General features: G+C 32.6%; 3 protein-coding genes and 1 non-coding gene across 4 annotated transcripts; 1 reads left to right on the top strand and 3 right to left on the bottom strand.

Moving 5' to 3' along the window:
- Positions 1 to 1,728: 1,728 nt before the first annotated feature.
- Positions 1,729 to 2,418, bottom strand: LOC125193575 (flowering-promoting factor 1-like protein 3). The gene has a single exon (XM_048091400.2). The coding sequence runs from the start codon at positions 2,289 to 2,291 to the stop codon at positions 1,983 to 1,985; it is 309 nt and encodes a 102-aa protein (XP_047947357.1). The 5' UTR covers positions 2,292 to 2,418; the 3' UTR covers positions 1,729 to 1,982.
- A 2,665-nt stretch (positions 2,419 to 5,083) lies between these two features.
- Positions 5,084 to 5,675, bottom strand: LOC125196911 (flowering-promoting factor 1-like). The gene has a single exon (XM_048095575.2). It carries the CDS (start codon positions 5,616 to 5,618, stop codon positions 5,307 to 5,309), a length of 312 nt encoding a protein of 103 aa, XP_047951532.1. The 5' UTR covers positions 5,619 to 5,675; the 3' UTR covers positions 5,084 to 5,306.
- Positions 5,676 to 13,682: 8,007 nt separating this feature from the next.
- On the top strand, positions 13,683 to 13,753 carry TRNAG-CCC (transfer RNA glycine (anticodon CCC)). Its single transcript has one exon. It is a non-coding gene; the product is annotated as a tRNA-Gly (tRNA).
- Positions 13,754 to 14,863: 1,110 nt separating this feature from the next.
- On the bottom strand, positions 14,864 to 15,683 carry LOC148927188 (RNA binding protein). Its single transcript, XM_089070281.1, has one exon. The coding sequence runs from the start codon at positions 15,631 to 15,633 to the stop codon at positions 15,067 to 15,069; it is 567 nt and encodes a 188-aa protein (XP_088926407.1). The 5' UTR covers positions 15,634 to 15,683; the 3' UTR covers positions 14,864 to 15,066.
- Positions 15,684 to 16,012: the final 329 nt, after the last annotated feature.

Genomic DNA, 16,012 nt, shown 5'->3' with positions numbered 1-16,012 from the left:
CTTTAAGGGTGGGAAAATCAACAACCCTTTCGGAAGCATCTTTGTCAAAGAGGGAGGGTTTAAAGCAGGAATCTGCCAAAACAAAACAATGTCACATGATCATTGAAATATATTGTACTAATATATGCTAATTGGTAGTATTAGTTATTTTTGGTTGTTAGGCTCTTATAACTAATGCAAGGATCGGTCTCGCAAGATTTACAAACATCTACGTGAGATGGTTAGTCACACGACTATCACACTGATTACAACAAACATAAATAAAAAATACAGATGAAAGTTACATATCTACACATATCTACACTACACCACACAAAATCTGCAAAAACAAAAGCTTAGAGCAAAAGATGTAAGAATAGTAAGGCCCAATCTAGCACGTACACTAACCTTCACGATGCACACTTTTATCTAAAGATCTCAAGAAAAGGCTAGTGAAAAAGTCACTCAGCCAACACCAACACAAGACCTCAGAGTAAAATGAATTAGTGGAATATGTTAAAAATCTTTATTGACAGACGTACAAAAACAACAAAACGAGAATCCTATTGCCAGATTAAGAAAGTAATACTTAAAGTATTATAGTACTTAATTAAAGATCAATATAAAGTGGATCTACCGTCCTGCCTTTTCAATGGGACATAGACACCGATCAGTGTCTTTCCAGACAGTTAAGGTTTAGGTGCGGAATCATAAACCAAGTTTGGAATTTGTAATTCCTATAAGTAGAACTAGAAATAAAAGTAGAGTAAACAAGCAAACTAGGAATCATCTCCTACATTCCATCGACGGCACCTATTAATGTGCATGTGGTAGCACCCATGTGCACCGCCCATCAAGTATATGTTACATATGTATATCATTATATTTGATATTTCTGAACAATTAATTTATACATCTTCAGCATTTCAAATCTATACATGGCATAGAAATTTCTATTACTCTCATTTAAATTCAATCGTTTTTTCAACAGATTGTATGCCTCTTCATAGAGCAACGCCGTCCATAATTGAGACTATTTTTTGTGGACGTAGAGAGTATTTTTTTTTTCTCTCTCATACTTTACTCTCTCTCCACTTAACCTTTTAAATATCAATTTCTTAAATCTCGTGTCTGAAAGATGTGATTCGCTCATGATGGGATGAAGGACCGGAGTACTTTATATTACTACTAGTATTATTTTTAAAATCCTCTTTCTCAACAAATTCGGTTTGATGGTGTTACTTCTATCAACATAAGTGTATGTATTTCTATATCTTATTATTAGTTCTCTATCATTAATACTACAAAGAAAAGATCTAGTAAATGATACTAGTAGTAACTAATGCTACAAAGAAAATAATTAGAAAAGTAATCTGGATTTACTCAATATTCTATAAAATTACTTAATTAGTTGGTGGAATCGAAAGAGTTAGGATCGATCTCTCTTCCGTCTATATATATATATATTAAATCAAGCATAAAATCGACAATTCAAAGATATAAACTATTTAAAACCAATCACGATTCTTTATATCAACAATAATGCATACGTTCTCCATTCTGCCTTAATAGAGGCATTTTTCTGCACAATAATAAATGGAGTAGTTAAAGTGAAGAAAAAGTCTCAACATTATTCTCTCTCTAATTTTACTTTTTCTCCACTTTAACTATTTATTATATTATTTTTTTAAAACGAGTGCATAAAATGATGAAACGCTTCTGTTAAATACTTACGAGTACTATGGCATATATAAAAAAGACCACTCTCTTTAATTATCTTGAAAATTCCAAACTAGACAATCTTGTAAGTTCACTACGTCAAATTACTACAATCTCCATACCCCTTATTCCATTTTTCTTACATCACAACCCCAAATCAAGAAGATATAATACAATAAAGAGACAATCATCCCTAATTAAACACACACACAAAGTAAAATAAACACACACACAAAGACAAACCCTAGAAATTAAACTTGGGTGATCATCTCATATGACTATCACTAAAGATCTCTAACTTCAAACTCATTTCGATTCTTGACAACGATGTCGTACATGTGCATGGATTTGAACTTGTTGAAATCTTTGGGGAGAGAGATGAGATGGACTGTTGATCTCTTATGATATTGGAGCAGATTAGGATCATCATAGTACCTTTCCCATCCAAGCTGCAACAATTTCCTCTCCAACACAGCATATGATGCCATCACCTCATTTGAGGCCACATGTATTAGCATCTTCTTGCTGTGGCACTCTCCCGCGTTTTCCACCAATCGAACGACACCGTTCTTGAACACCCAAACGCCGGACATTATTCAAGCACTATATTGTATGATACTCAATTGAAGAAGATGGTGAATTTATTGAATGTGGGGATATATATATAGGGGTTTTAGGTTTAATTATGCATGTATTGTGGATTTTTTTTTTCTTTTGGGAAAGATGTGTGTAAATAGGTGGAGAAACTTTGTGTATTTAAGCTAGGGAATAAGCTATATATGGAATTTAAAATTGTTGCTTTTTTCTTTTGTGTATATGGGTTAATTAGAACTAGGTTCTTTCTTTTATTGAATAACTAAAAGTTGCAAGCATGATACTTTCTTTGGCCATTGTATTGTATTGTATTGCCATAGTGACAATACAACAACAAAAAAATAGTTAAGAGAATTTTGAATGCAATTGAGGATGCTAATTTGTGTTTCTAAATATGCCACCAACACTTTAAAAACGTCCTTTTTTATTGGTGAAAATTAGAGGACGCAAATGGAAGTGTATAAAAAGCAAAATATCAAGTTAATTTGTCCTTAATCTAAGAACATTTTCTTGTGTCCTAAATTGTTGTTATTTTTTTATAATTTTCCAACGCAAGTAATTGCGTCTCTTAGGTTTAATTATGTATGTATTGTGGATTTTTTTTTTCTTTTGGGAAAAGATGTGTGTAAATAGGTGGAGAAACTTTGTGTATTTAAGCTAGGGAATAAGCTATATATGGATTGAATATATTGTTGCTTTTTTCTTTTGTGTATATGGGTTAGAACTAGGTTCTTTCTTTAATTGAATAACTAAAAGTTGCAAGCATGATATTTTCTTTGGGGTTTGGGAATTGTATTGTATTGCAATAGTGAATAAATAAATCATACACAAATTATAATATATTTGATCTTTGTCTTATTGGGTTCTCAAGAACCTTCGCACATCATATTCTTCCAAAAAAGTGTTCACATATAATACATGTATAGGAGAAGGATCTATGTACGAAAAATTCTGAATGAGAACATCAACTTATGGATTAATATATTACTATATCCTTACTAAAAAGATTGAATTTCGAGCAAAGTACATGAGAGCCCATCTTATTCTAATGCATCTCTCTCTCTCTCTCACACACACACACACACTTTAATTAGGGATTCTTGTTTGTGGGTACTCACTCTGTCTTTATAGAAAGATAAATTGGATGATGGGGGTAGAGATCGAATCTGAGTACCAGAACTAGTGGGTGAATGATCAATGCTTCCAGCCATGCATGAAAAGACAATAAATATTGCAGTAGCTAGGAAATAAATAATTGAAATAAGTTTCATGCAAATGGAAAAATGTATGCATGGCATGAGTGTGACAAAAGCTGTTAGCAGTCAAAATCAAGCTCAAGAGGGGTAGATACTGGCCCGCAGGGGCAGTGCAGTTGGTTCCGGAGGAGCAGATTTGCAAGAATGGCCAAGGATTGATTCCCACTACTTCCACCTCGGTTCTCAGACACAAGTGTTTGGCCTTGAGAGGTGGACTTGGGGCAGGACAGTGGGTCACGACCCTCTACCTTAACGGGCCACTGCGTACCCTGACTGAACAACCCTGACAATACTGTCGGGCCGAGATATGGGGGGCCCTAGGGGTTGGGGTTTAACCTTTTGCAAGAAGAGGGGTAAATACAGAAGTCTCTCGCCCCATACCTCATGGATAGGATATGACAGAAATATCACAAAACAATATGTACAGGTATCTAAAAAATAGTACAACATATATTTATTAATAAAGTCAAGTACTCCACTTTTTATCTATACAAATGATTGGTAGAAGGAGAGTGAAATGTCATAGAAGCCCATTCAGGAAAGGAGTGGGCTTTTGAAAAGGGTTTACTGTCCAAGTAACTCTATATTAGAGGTATTATTTGATAAGCCTCTTGTCTTCATATATAATTTCACAATGGCTTAATCTATACTATACATTGTTTGAATTCATAGGCCATTTTTGCACTAGAATTTGGAATATAATTTTGGGCAGAATCTGGGAATCTAGTTGAACTTATGGAGATATGTTCTATGCAGCCTTTGAAGCACTTTTTTATGGTTGAATTCATAGGACTTTTCTAGGGTTGGCTATAGATATGGAAAAAGCTTAATTTGGAGCCTCAACTTTATCGTGTTTCAAATTTGTACTCCACAAATATAGCTATGGAAGAAATATTAACAAGACTAATTTTTTTCATTTGAATCTTCTACCCATGATGGATATGGATTTGCATTATGAATTGGAACTATCAAGGATCAACAGAATCTTCTTGAAACCAAAAACTTAAGCATAAATTTTGGTGTATGCTTATTGGTTGTTCTCTATCTCTCTCTCTCTCTCCAATAATTCTTATGCAACATGAGTAGCTTGAACAACAAAAGACAGATGTTGAGATTTTAGAGGCTGAGATTGCTCGTACCCAAAATGTACGCTTAATTAGTTGGAATATTTACTTCTAATTAAGGACAAGTTTCCATTTATGGCATTTATCCCTAGCTAGCTAGCTAGCTCCAACGAGAAATACTTATTGGAATAAAAATAATTAATTCAAGATTGCTTTGTAACTCAATCTTCAATCAGTTTCTCCCATTCTATATGTTTTCCTAGAAGAGAATAAGTCGATACCTATTTTTTACACAACCAAAAAATCTCACTTGTGTCTTCGAAAAGACTTGGAGCATTGACCAACTTCTTGATTATACTTGGATTGAAGTATTCTAACTTGACAATCCAACCTCCAAGTTAATGGGATGTGAAATAAATGAAAAACATAAACTAGTTCTCATACTAAATTAAATTATTGTTGGAATAAATGTGACATCAAATGGTCAGAGCCAATTGAATACCTTACATAAATCATCTCCCACAACCAATTCATTACAAACTTGAACAACGCAATTAGTAGACAACCCTTTTGTACAAAACAAACAATAACTCTAATTCTCTAATTAAACTACCAACACAACAAACTCAACAACTTAATTATTAACACACACACAAATCATAATACATAATTAATTAAGAAGGATGACATGACATCACATGTCTCTAACTTCAAACTCGTTTCGATTCTTGACAACGATGTCGTACATGTGAATGGATTTGAACTTGTTGAAGTCTCGGGGGAGAGAGATGAGGTGCACCGTAGATCTCTTGTGGAACTGCAGCAGCTCCGGATCATCGTAGTACCTCTCCCACCCTAGTGAAAACAAGATTCTCTCAAGAACCGAGTAAGATGTGATGGCCTCACCCGATGCCACGTGGACCATCACTTTCCGGCGATGACTGTCGCTGCCGCCGTTCTCCACCAGCCGGACCACCCCATTCTTGAACACCCAAACGCCGGACATTATTGGAACAAATATGTAAGTGAAAGTGAGGATTTTGTTTTGATGTGGGAAATGGTTAATTTGCATGAGTTTATATAGGGGCAGCTGTATTAGAATTTAGATGCTTCGTGATGTAATACTACAAGGCATATATGTCTATTTCAATTTTTATTTTATTTTTGTCTCTACTACAGCGTGCATAAATATTGGCGAGTCTATTTTTTTTTACTTTTCTATTCTATGTGTACACATTTGATTCAGTGAATTAGAGAGGAGTAAAAATAACAGCTGTCATAAGACAACTATAGTATACGTGAATAGTTGAAAGACTTGATTAATTAGTTTTAGACACGTGGGGGTATTAATTAGATTTGAGAGAATAAGATTAAGCTTTAGCAAAGAAAAGCATAATATCATAAATCAAATTAATGTTTCATGCATGTATCTTGTTCACGTGGGTGTGTATAGGCGTTTATTTATTTATTTAATATAGTACTACTACTATTTAATTTTTTAGAACAATTATGGGACGGTGTCAAGTCGATATAGATACCTTGTGGAACCCATATATGCTAAAATTTTATCATCTAAATTGAGAAAAATATTAGTATATGTGAGAATTAGAATTGGTACCTTTAGGGCGACTAGCACCTTTTTTTTAATAGTATAAATAAGAATTGTCATATTCAAAAGTTGCAAGTGTAGCATAAGACAAAAGACAAATCGATCGGTAGACCGCTGGAATTTTTATAGTGTCATATTTGCAAATTTTAGATAAAATATTCCAGATATATATCTTTACCGGAATTTCAAGTTTTCTTCCTTTTTTTCATGTTTTAAATGCTAGAGTCGATGTATATATAGCTATATACATCGATATATCAGTATGCATGTACATGTATAGACAATAGTACTATAAGTTTCTTTCATACATAATAAATGTTTAATTCACCGACAATATCTCTTTCATTCACACACAATATAAATATACATATTTACGATTTTCTCACATAAGTACCTTAGCTTTGATAAATTATAACGAACCCTAATTCGATATATTCACAATAAAAATTTACAATGTTTTTGTCAAATAATATATTTGAAAAGTTATCACATGAGTTGTACAATGTCATCATATTGATTATATATTGTCATCACACAAGGTATCATACTGTTATACAATATCATCACATCAATATAATTATACTTTGTTATACATTCTCATCATACTAATTAATTGTACAATATTATCACAATAGTTGTATAATATTATTGTAACAGTATATAAGTATCATCATAATTCTTTGCAAAAACTATTTTTAAATGATTATGCAAATATCTTCACATAAACAAGTGTAAGTATGATTTTGTTAAAATTCTAATAAAATTATATATTTTTAGTTGTGTTTTCAAAAAAATAATTTAAAGTAAGAAAGTTGTGAAATTTAAAAATTGAGTTATTTTTTGAAAAGAGAGAGTATTTATATAATGATATGATATTTTATACGATGAAAAAAGTTAAATATTAAAACTAATTGTGGCTGAAATGACTAAAATATCACTAAAATATTAAACTAGAATCATTTTGATAATATTGTCACGTGTGTCATTTTTATACTATTTGATTGTCATACCATATGCTAGCTTATATTAGTTCTTGGTTATTATTATCTAAGATGATGATTTAATTAATATGATCAGTATGAGGTCAACCGCTCTCTTATTACAATCGAATTTGGAATATAGGAATGAAATTTACAAAATCAGCAAAAATCAGCATACGAATTCTTGCGAAGGGGCATCATTGGACACATAAGTTTAGGACATGTATACTGATCTAATTTGAATTAGTAGTATAATGAACATTAGGAATCTGTACAAATACAAATTTTCGTACAAAAAAGAATTCGCCGAAACATATAAAATTAGGATTTTGTTAAAATCTTTATAAAATTATCTTTAATTTAGTATATTATATATAACATTTTAAAAATAATTTAAATCAAAGAAATTATGACAAATTTAACATTTGAGTTATCTTAGACTCATACACCCTTGTCCTCCAATTTTTGGCTAAATGTGGCGCTCTCACTACAAAAATCTTGCGAAATATGGAATTTAGCAGCGGATAAAAATTACTCAATAGTAGTAGAATTTTAAATTTTTATGGTAACTTAGTTTCTGTAAACACCTAAGGATGTGTTAATTTTTTAATACATTCTTATCTGTATATGTATGCAACCTGTACATATAGTTATGATTCTAAAGGGCCTCATATCTACCATGATAGTCTTAAGATTAAAGTTAAATTGATTACGTACATTTGATAAAAAAAATTCTTTGATCATATATGTGTCAGCTTTTGATCCTAAAATAGGAGTATGTTTTGATCCATAAATTTTGTTAAAAATTACTCCCTCCGTCCCCGATTAATTGTCACTCTTTTCCATTTCGGTCCGTACCTTAATAATTGTCACACTTCATTTTTACCAAAAATGATAAGTAGGTCTCACATTCCACTAACTAACTTCACTTACATTTTATTATAAAACCAATATAAAAAAGTAGATCTCATATTCCACTAACTTTTTCAACCAAGTTTTCTTTACATTTCTTAAACCCGTGTCCGCTCAAAGAGTGACAATTAATCGGGGACGGAGGGAGTAATTGTCAACCATGTTTTAAAGTCCAAAATTAAGTCATGTATAATTGTACAAAAATCTATTTGGTAGTACTACAAATTTTAAGTGTATTGGCTTTTGGTCCTAGATAATACTCCCTCCGTCCTCAAAGAGTATAAACATTTGGTTCAGCACGAGTTTTAATGCATAATTGAAAAAAAACAAGAGAGAGATAGAAAGAAAAAGTTTTTAAAATATTGTTAGTGGAGAATGAGTCCCACCTCATTAGAGAGAAATGAGTTTCCAAAATTAGAAAGTTCATATTTTTTAGGGACGAATTAAAAAAGAAATAGTTCAGGAGTACTTTTCAGGAACGGAGTAAGTATGTTTTTGCATGTATTTAACTTATCAATTAGGTCAAAATGTGGTTGACAATTAATTTTTAACAAAATCATTAAATATGGAACTAAATATATTATTTAGGACCAAAATATAACACAATGCTTAATGTGTATGATCAAGAAGTGTTTTATGCAAATGTAATAGATCAATTTTGAAATTTAGTATAGTACTATTAATTATAGAATTTTTTTTAAGGCATTGTATTTGTTCAAATAAAGAATGCGTTCGGATTGAGTAGAATCCTGACTTTATGCGATTCTCTCCATGCACAACCCCACCCTATATGGGAGAATATTTTGCAAATTCTAGAAATCCTCATCCCCACAAAAAAAAATAATTTATGATATCATGTATATATAAAAAGAAGAGTAATGGAAAATAACTAATAGTAGTTGTATTTCAAAGTGGTACCTTAACAAATTAAAGGGATTTTGTCCCGAAACGATATCCACATTTATCTTAGCTGGCTGCCATCACAAAATCTTGCAAGAAAACAATTTATCATAGTATTGCTTTCAAGAGATCATGGACTAGAGGAATCAAACAATATTAATTGAAGGAATCAAAGTCTGAGTTGCATTAATATTTAGAAAATATTGACATATGATGCTATAGTAGTGTGTATGTATGTAACACTAATAATCAAGATCACACTTCAAGTAAGTAAATATATTTACACAATAAATTCCCCTTAATATGGAGGCAATAAATTCCCCTTAATATGGAGGCAGTGAAATAAACAAGACGACTAATTAGTTAGTAGTACACGTGAAACAAATGTATGATCACGATATATAGATAGGTTTGTGTTAAAATGACAACACCTCTTAAGGTAACACCATACCACCAATCCTAGCCAATCATTTGTACACATGGACGAATAATCAGCTGCCATGTGGCAATCATAAAAATTGCTCAAGGGTAAATTTTCGCGGACTGCAATATCCAATACGCTAGACTGCAATTTTTCCCGCCTGCAATATCCAATACGCTGGACTGCAATCTATAGATTGCAGTCTAGTGTATTGGATATTGCAGTCTAGTGTTTATAATATTGTTGTCTAGCGTGGTGTCACAGTGTCATTTTAAGAGTGTTGTCATTTTAACGCACCCCTATATAGATATCCTCAAATCTATTATAAAAAATCATCCTGACATTAAATCATACTCCCTATATTGTCGCGTGTTAACATGTTCTATCATTTACAATTTATGTCCATCCATACACATAATTCTAGGATATTATGTATCCCAATAGGTTATGACAATTGAATTTTGGTTAATTTTTTCCTAACGTAATTATAAATATATTCTTTCTTACATTTGTATAGGGAGTACATTGATAGAAACATTGAACCAAGAAATTGCATAAAATTTTCGAGAATCTTGTTAGCTATGTAAAAGTTTTTTGGGGGAAAATAGGAGGTCTTTTCACACAAGTGTGTGAATGGGGTGATTGAAATATAGTAACTTTTGTCCACTAAAAATGAACAAATTTCAAAAACTTTAGGATTGATGGTCTGGCTCTTTTGGACCAGAAACAAAGGGAGATTCTTGATTCTGATTGAGAAACTACGTTAACTTACCTTTATACTAGTAATAGATTTGACCCAAGCTCTTCATATTGATTCTTCTACCTCCAAACAAGAGTTTTATTTATTTTAAGAAATTCATAACCAATGGAAATTCGCATTGACGTGACATTTCATTTGGACACAAAATTTACGAAATTGATATTTTAAGAGTTAAGTGGAAAGAGAGTAAAATATGAGAGAAAAAAGTAGATGAGTGAAAAATATCCTGCGGGAATAATGTAAAGCAAATAGTATAATAATGGTGTTCGGTTTCCTAAATAAAATAGTAGCAAGATATAATCTAGGATTAAGTTGTGATATTATTTAGTAGGAGGGGGTTGACTATGACTAATTATCATATGACTATCCGTCTAGGATTAAGTCATGAGATCATGAGATACAATCTCATGAACCAAACATAATACAAATTTAATCATGAGATATAATCTTACAAACCGAACAACTCCATGCATATATGAGAAAGATATGGTAAATCCTCATATAACTAAAACTAGGGCTTATAGAAGATGAGACTCGTATCAACTTGGTCTCGAGATTAAAGCACCAGATGATAGTGAGCTACTCCTATTGGGTGATTGGCATTCGGGGATCGATGATCAGCCGGGGTTCCGTTGAGGGACTTTCCCGTTGAGCATCAATAGGCAGTGTCAATTAATTATTTTCGCGTGAGAAATAAAAGAACGGAAGTAAATAAAAGATATATTTGTAAATCTGATTAGTTAATGATTATGGAAGACTCCACCCATAAATTTATATAAAAGATAAATGTATATAATTTGTACATGTATATAATTTGTACATGTACATTAAAAAAATATCCTATGACATGGTAAATAAGTATATATGACAATGATATTGTAAATTCCTTAGATAAGTAAAACTAGAGTCTATAGTAGATGAGGCCCATATCAATAACTCTCATCTTAGACTATTGCTTAAACTCAAATAAAAATAATCGTTTTTTTTATCTTTTATTTTTTAATAAAAATAAAAGAAAGATAGAAGAGCCCTTTCGTATACTACTCATTATGTATGAAGTCAACAATTTGTACAGTTCAAATCCCACTGGGTTGCTAAATAGTGTTTGGCGTGCGATACAAAATTTAGAATTTCATAGCATTCCCCATTGGCCTTTTATTCAGCCAAAAAATTAAAAACAAAACTTTGATTGTAGAAGCAAATTGGGAAAATGTCTATCTCGTTAAGAAATGGTCCAATTGCAATGACCAGAACTTAGCCGACCAACACCAAACACTGCCCTTTTCAACATAAAGATTTTGGTTTTTTATCCTTCTATCAGAATCTCATGGACCACTCTCTCTTTCTCTCTTACACACACACCACAAATGAATCCCTCAAGATTGGTTTAGGTTAATGTGAAGATGTTACAAAGAAAGAACGAATTCAACAATTTATGCAACAATGAAGATGTTACAAAGAATAATTTTATGCAACAATTTTTGCGGTATAATTTAGACAATAAATATATTGCATTTATTCCCAAAACTTGTTATTTTTGCTCGTCCCTTAAAAGCAGACAACATTTATTTTGAGAAACTTCTTATACAAATCACTGTCCCTAATATATGAGTCTCATTTTCTACTAATACTATTTTAATTATACTTTTCTTTCTTTGTTAAATTACCAAGTTCATATTAAGAAAAATCTCTATTTCCAGAGAACGGAGCGAGTATTAAATATTAAGGCTATATAATACAGTAAAATTAAAATGTTTAGTCTTTTAAGAACAAGAGCCTTGTTCATTTTCAGTTATACAACCAATGGGCTAGCTGTAGCCTATACATTTATAGTTTTATACTATGCATTTTAGCACAAATCAATATGATCACACAAAACTTGTTAATCAATGAAAAAGACAAAACATATCGTCATTTGTTTAAATTGTACGAGTTCGAACTTTTTTCAAGAGAAAATCATTGATATGTCTCGATCAAATTTATAGAAGAATATTACGGGTATAAATATAACGTGTCGTACATTGTATATGATTCAAAACTATAGTATTTCGTATTAATCGTGGACAAAAATAGATGAAGCGTGGAGAATTATATATCTAGTAAAAAATGTAACACGAAAAAATAACCGATGGTGATTGAAAAGTGATATGTTACTATCCCGTTTGTGCGTGTCGCTCGCCTCGATTAGCTTGTGAGCATTAAAAATGACTGATAATTAAGAATATTAAGAGGCAAAAGAAGATTTTGTTGCTAAATAAAAAGAAAATTAAGTTTATACATTTATTTATAAATTTCCTTTAGAACAATCAAAATAAACACGGCTCTCGTTCTATCGTTGGTGACGGCATGTATATATTACTTACTAGTATAATACAATGCATAAATACATTAATATTAACCACGAGTGGAGAATATTAGTCTTTCTTGATCTAGATATTAAAGAGATTAACTACAAGTAGTCGATTATCACGACAATATTATTTAACTAATCGAATCGAACTAATTCTCTCACAAAGTAGAAATAAAGATCTATAAAATGATGAGAATTACATGTCATTTCTTACTTTAAAAATCCTCCCATGAATTGAATGGATTCTCCAATACTTGCTCCCAAAATCTAATTGGGATGCAAAAAAGTGAGCACTTTCTAAAATGCATTAATTTAATTAAGGCGATTAAAGAAAGTATCTAAATATAATTTGGGTATTAACGGAATATCAAAGCCAAAAAGTTGTCATTACATATTAGGGTTATGCCATACCTTAGAATATGGGTTTAGATCAATATCGTCGAATAAAAGAATAAAGGTAAAGCTTTGGAATTACGGACTTATTCCATTTTTTCACTACAAATAATGTTTATAATTATAGTAATTTCTTGAAATCATCTCAAAATCCGTAGATAATGACTTTCATCGATGTATTATTTTTGTATCAAATAGTATACGATAAGAATTTGAATACGCAATTTTTAAGAATCATAGCTTTATTCCTTGTCTTAATGTGAAGTTTAGCATCATCCTTTACGTCATTTTTTAAAATGTTACTAGATCTTATATCTTTATATTGAGGAATTAATTAACTTTAACGCTAAAGTCGATCATGTCAAGAATTAGTACTTTTTAAATTCAAAAAAACAAGTTCTGATTTCAAAATAAATTTCTTAGTAATTCAAATCTTATTACCTCTTCGGGCGCGAATTAAATTAGGGGGATACAAATTTAACTACTCTCCCTTTTCATAAATAAAATAATTTGCGATCTTATTAGTTGGTATAAGTTCAAAGCCTGCAAATAATTTTTAGATTATGATATCTTCAAATAATTACAGGGCATGCGTGTGACTGCCAACCAATTTCTTGGTATCAAAAGTAACAAAAAATTAAGACAATTCAATTTAAAAACAATTTTGGCATACAAATTAAAATTGGATTTTGATGTGTCAAAGTATACATTTAAACTTAATGAAATGAATAAGACACCTTATGAAGCGCATCTGGTGTAGTGGTATCATAGTACCCTCCCACGGTACTGACCAGGGTTCGATTCCCTGGATGCGCAATACATTTTTTATTTTATAAATACATGAATGAATTTTATATATTATTGGCCCAAAAGAAGCAGTCCTATATTATTATGTATAAAACTATTTTACGATCCAAGAAATATGACAATCCAAATTTGTGATCCATTTTAAATATTGTAAACAATATAGGCTGAGTTAGAGTCGAGCCCAAACCAAATTCAATCAACAATTAAGCAATCATCAAAACTTTCTTTTAAACACCACATTTATAGGATGAGGGTGTGCCCCCCCTTTGTTAGAAAAGTAGATATTTTGCACTCTTTAACACCTCATTTTTGTAGAGTAGATAAATTTTCCCAAGGATGATGATTTATTTCCAAGGAAGTCTTTTTACTCACTTCAGTATGATTTATTTTGCCCAGCCAAAGGCAAAATTTCCAACTGATGAAGATAACATAGCTCAATAAGCTGATTAGCTAAATTGTCAAATCAATTTTTCTATTTGAACACTTGACTGGAAAGGGACTAAAATAAAATCAAACAAATTAAAACAACACCACCAACAACAACAAATCCAAATTATGCTTATGAATTCACTGATCCACTAAACTATGAGTCATCTAAACTATGCATCTTTCCTTTCCTTTTGAATTCCTTTACACACAGTACTTAAAAGGGAGATAAAACAGTGGATAATAAACCAATGGTATTAGAATCAAACTTATCAGCCTATGAAAATGCTAAAGTAAGAAAACCAAAAATGAAAATAAAGAGAAAGGGATATGTATGTATGGCACTCTCTATCTTGCCACAGGAACTCTGGGAGACAAGAGCTGGTTGTTGTACCATTAAATTTCTAATGTGTGCAACTGTTAACTTGGTGAGAGGCATTACTTGTGCCAATCACCTCGGCCAGCTGCATTAGTATTTTACAAACACCAAAATCAAATTAACAAACAAAATTAAAACCCTCAACTTAATACTAGATGGATAATCTCATGATAATTAGTCATAGCCTCACCACTCAAACTAAAATAATCCTACAGCCTAATCTTAGATGGATAGTCTCATGATTATTAGTCGTGACAACGGAACGCCACCTATGTGTAGTATAACAAGTTACAATCCTAACAAATTGAGACAAATAATACATAAGGGACAAAACTTCATAACCAAAACATAATCAGAGGAAATGATATCAGAAAATGAAAATACAACACATTTTCAATTGGGAACACTGTGATAAATATGAACCAACACAAACTAGATTACCCAAAATTATATCATGATTAAGAAAAACTAGATCAAACGAGCATGTAATTCACCATGATTTCCACTTAATTCCGAACTAAAGGTCATCCTCCATCCTCAAATACTCTCCAATATCGGCGTGGCGATGCACAACGATCCCGTTGGGGTCCATCTTCCGGCAATCCACGGTGCTCTTAGCGGCATCCCCAAATCCCAGCGGCACATCCGACATTGAGAAAACGACCACTCCGTCATTAACTTGAATGCTCTCCGTAATCCTCCCGACTCCGCCCTTCAGCACGCTGTTCCCGTACAGGAAGCTCATCTCCGCCGTCGGCTTCAGCCATACCTTGTGCTTCGCGTTGGCGGCGAGCAGGTTCAGGCACTGGACCGTCAGGTGGAACTTCCCGCCCTTGGTGAATTTGCCGATCTGCGTCCCCAGAGAGACGAGCTTGTCGCGCTTGATGTTGGTGGCGCGCTTCACGAGCGATTCGGAGACGTAGTAGACGCGATTCTTCTGCATTCGGAAGCAGTAGCGGCCGGGGTTCGGCTCGGGTCCCTCGTGGGCCTGGGATTCGAGGACGATGTTCTTCAGGTTGTTGCCGACGAATTTGTGGAGCTTGTTGAAGACGGCGGTCGTCTCATTCTCGTCGAGAGGTCTCATGGCGATTCTTCAATTAGGGTTTTGGAAATGGGGATTTTTTTTAGGCGATTGTCAATTCAATAAGGTTTTAGGGAGATGATTTTGTTGGGCCGTGGTGGGCTTATCAGATATTGGACCTCATTTAGGAAGGCCATCTCAAATTAAAGACGCTCGCTCAATAAATGAAAGACCATAATTAAATTTGGATTCTATAGTTTAATAGAGACTAGGGGTGACGAAACGGGTAGCAGGTAACGGGTATTTCAAATCCCGACCTGATACCCGGCGGGTATCGGGTACCCAATACCCGCAAAAATCGGGGTCAGGGTCGGGATCGGGTAGTGAATTTTTAGAATGTATACCCGATACCCGATCGGGTACACCCGAATACCCGAATAAA

Source organism: Salvia hispanica, chromosome 4 (assembly GCF_029641045.1).
Source record: "Salvia hispanica isolate PSC_SH4W2 chromosome 4, Shi_PSC_v1, whole genome shotgun sequence".
NCBI lineage: Eukaryota > Viridiplantae > Streptophyta > Magnoliopsida > Lamiales > Lamiaceae > Salvia > Salvia hispanica.
Note: the sequence above shows the minus strand (reverse complement) of the source record. Positions and strands in the feature narration are given on the sequence as shown.

Excerpts from the sequence above, each read along its gene's own strand:
- LOC148927188 (XM_089070281.1), bottom strand. The coding sequence starts at position 15,633 with ATGAGACCTCTCGACGAGAATGAGACGACCGCCGTCTTCAACAAGCTC.
- LOC125193575 (XM_048091400.2), bottom strand. The coding sequence starts at position 2,291 with ATGTCCGGCGTTTGGGTGTTCAAGAACGGTGTCGTTCGATTGGTGGAA.
- LOC125196911 (XM_048095575.2), bottom strand. The coding sequence starts at position 5,618 with ATGTCCGGCGTTTGGGTGTTCAAGAATGGGGTGGTCCGGCTGGTGGAG.